The sequence below is a fragment of the Marmota marmota genome, unplaced genomic scaffold (genome assembly GCF_001458135.2).
Source record: "Marmota marmota marmota unplaced genomic scaffold, marMar, whole genome shotgun sequence".
Lineage (NCBI taxonomy): Eukaryota > Metazoa > Chordata > Mammalia > Rodentia > Sciuridae > Marmota > Marmota marmota.
The window spans coordinates 1-2,952 of NW_026011099.1; the positions used below are offsets into that span (position 1 = coordinate 1).

General features: G+C 34.1%; 1 protein-coding gene across 1 annotated transcript; it reads right to left on the reverse strand.

The window, feature by feature from the left end:
* Positions 1 to 17: 17 nt before the first annotated feature.
* Positions 18 to 2,463, reverse strand: LOC125614934 (structural maintenance of chromosomes flexible hinge domain-containing protein 1-like). Its single transcript, XM_048797774.1, has 2 exons — positions 2,305 to 2,463; positions 18 to 227 (listed from the first exon to the last, which is right to left on the reverse strand). Exons 1-2 carry the CDS (start codon positions 2,455 to 2,457, stop codon positions 51 to 53), a joined length of 330 nt encoding a protein of 109 aa, XP_048653731.1. The 5' UTR covers positions 2,458 to 2,463; the 3' UTR covers positions 18 to 50.
* Positions 2,464 to 2,952: the final 489 nt, after the last annotated feature.

Genomic DNA, 2,952 nt, shown 5'->3' on the forward strand with positions numbered 1-2,952 from the left:
AAAAAAAAAAAAAAAAAAAAAAAAGAAAATGTTAAGTGCAGAAATCTTATCTACCAAAAGATATAAACATTTACCGTGATTTCAGCTGAACCATTCACAAAGGGAAATTCAAGTGTTCTAATTTTCCCGATAAAGAGTGGAGTATCAGTGTCTTCCTCATGAAAACCTTTAATGGTAGCTACTATAGTGCCAACCAAATTTATTCCAGTATGATTGCCATATTCATCCTTAAAAGAAATAGAAAATAACTATTAGTTATTGGTTAGAAGACTAAACCCAGGGAAGGACATGTATGAATCAGAAATAAGACACATATTTATAGAGCCCCAGCAAGAAATTATCCTCATCCTTTTAAATTCAAACATGGAATTCAGTCCTAAGTTTGTGGTCCACATACAGGAAATAGTTCCAGAAACCATTTAACCAGAGACAACGATTTCTAATACAATGATTCCTAACTTTCTCAATTGTAAGAACTCTCATTTAAAATTTCATATTATGTATCTTAGCATCTACTGCTATGAAAAAGTCATCACTAACAAAAAGATATTATGAATTTATAGCACTTTTAAGTTGTTTTTTAGTAACTTCAACAGCATCAGACCTGTGTAAATTATACTCTTCAGGCAATTTTTGGTGTGCTTATGAATGCAGACACTTAAAGTACTTACATGTCACCATTTACCCTGACAAGATGTTTGGGAAGAGAAGTTAGAACCACTCACTTGTCTAAAAAATGGGAACATAAACTTTTATAAAAGGAGTTAAGTATTGAACCAGCCATATTTTCCATTAAGATATAGTCTCACTACTGTGTTTTTTCTATGGTGCTGAGGATCAAACTCAGGGCTTTTGCACATGCTAGGCAAATGCTGGCTACATACCCAGGCCCTCAATTCCGCTTTTTATATTTTTGTTAATATTTTTGGCAGTTTCTTTGCTGCTTACTGAACAGGTCATCAGCAGCCTTGAGAAGCTCTGAGTTTCTTCCTTAAGGCATTTTGTTCCATCATCCTAGATGTGTAACACTTTAAAAAACTTAAAACATAGTATATAATATTGTAATGTATTGAATATATTAACTAATATCATTTCCAACCTTTTAATGTACCTGTGTCAATTTCATTTAAATATTCAAAGAACCGAAAATTTGGAACTTAATGGATTAATAACGATCAGTCATCAGAGATCTCTTAAAAAAAAAATGTAACTATCTTTGTCTATCTCTTCTGTGAACCAGGCATTGAGAAATCAATATGGTTCACAAACCTTCACAACACATACATGAAATAGGAAAGGTAAGGCAGAAATTAGAGAAATGCAAATTAAAACTACACTGAGATTCCATTTCACTCTAGTCAGAATGGCAATTACCAAGAATACAAGTAACAATAAATGTTGGTGAGGATGTGGGTAAAAAGGTTTGCTCCATACACTGTCATAGGGATGAAAATTGGTGCAACTACTATGGAAAGCTATAAGGGGATTCCTTAGGAAACTTGGAATTAAACCACCATTTGACCCAGTTATCCCACTTCTCAGTACATGCCGAAAGGACTTAAAATCAGCATATTACAGTGATGCAGTCACATCAATGTTTATACCAGCTCAATTCACAATTGCTAAGCCGGGGAACCAATTGAGTTCAGATGAATGGATTAAGAAAATGTGGTATATATACACAACGGAGTATTACTCAGCCATAAATAATAATTATGGCACTTGCCAGTAAATGGAGGGAACTGGAGACTATCATGCTAAGTGAAATAAGCCAAACTCAAAAAAGCCAAAGGCTGAGTGTTCTCTCTGATGTTTGGATGCTGACACATAGTAAGGGGAGGGAGGCAAGAATAGAAGTTCATTAGATTAGACAGAGGAAGGAAGGGACAGGAGAATGAATCGGATATAACTTTCCTATGTCCATATATGCATACATGGCCAGTGAAACTTCACATCATGTTAAATTGCAAGAATTGAATCCTAATTATGCTAACTTATACTCCATGTATATAATGTCAGAATATACTGTTATGTATATCTAAAAAAAAAATTAAAGAAAAAGTAGGCAGATTTCTGCATTTTGAGTCAGTTATTAGTATATCTGAATTTATTTTATTTACAATGTTATGCATTCTCTAGTCATATCCAAACACAGAGATGCTTAAAAATACTTAATTCATCTGCACAAGTTTTCCCTTTAAGCTTAAACTCAATAATGTGACTCTATAACAACTTTTGCACCCAAACATCAAAGACAATTTTTTCTTGTTATCCCTTTGTAGTTTTGAAAGAAGATAATATTACCGTGATACTGAGGCGTAAATCTTTGACCAAGGTCCTACTGGCAACTGAGCGAACATTAGAAACAGCTGGAGTAGCTGGCTGAATTTCAGGAACCAACTTCACAGGCTGATTAGGTAGAACATCAATCATAACCTTATAAAACAAAAGAATCATACTGAACAACAACATATTAATGCTTTACCATTTAACAGAAAGACAATAAAAAATGATGGCATATACTAAATTAAATATTACCATCTAAAATTCATTTTCATTAATCTCTTAGAAGTAATTTACTTTAGTGGTACAGATACACAATGGAATATTACTCAACCATAAAAAAGAATGAAATTATGGCATTTGCTGCTAAATAGATGGAACTAGAGACGATCATGCTAAGTGAAATAAGCCAATCCCCCCAAACCAAAGGCTGAATGTTCCCTCTGCTATGTAGATGATGACTCACATTAGGGAAGGGGTAATGGGTAGGGGAGAGATTCTCCAGACTGCACAGGGCGGAGTGGGGGAGAGGGAAGGGAGGAAGGATGGGAATGACAGTAGAATGAATTGGATATAACTTTCTTATGTTCCTATATGAATACACAACCAGTATAACTCCACATCATGTACAACCACAAAATGGGAAGTTATACCCCATATATATATATA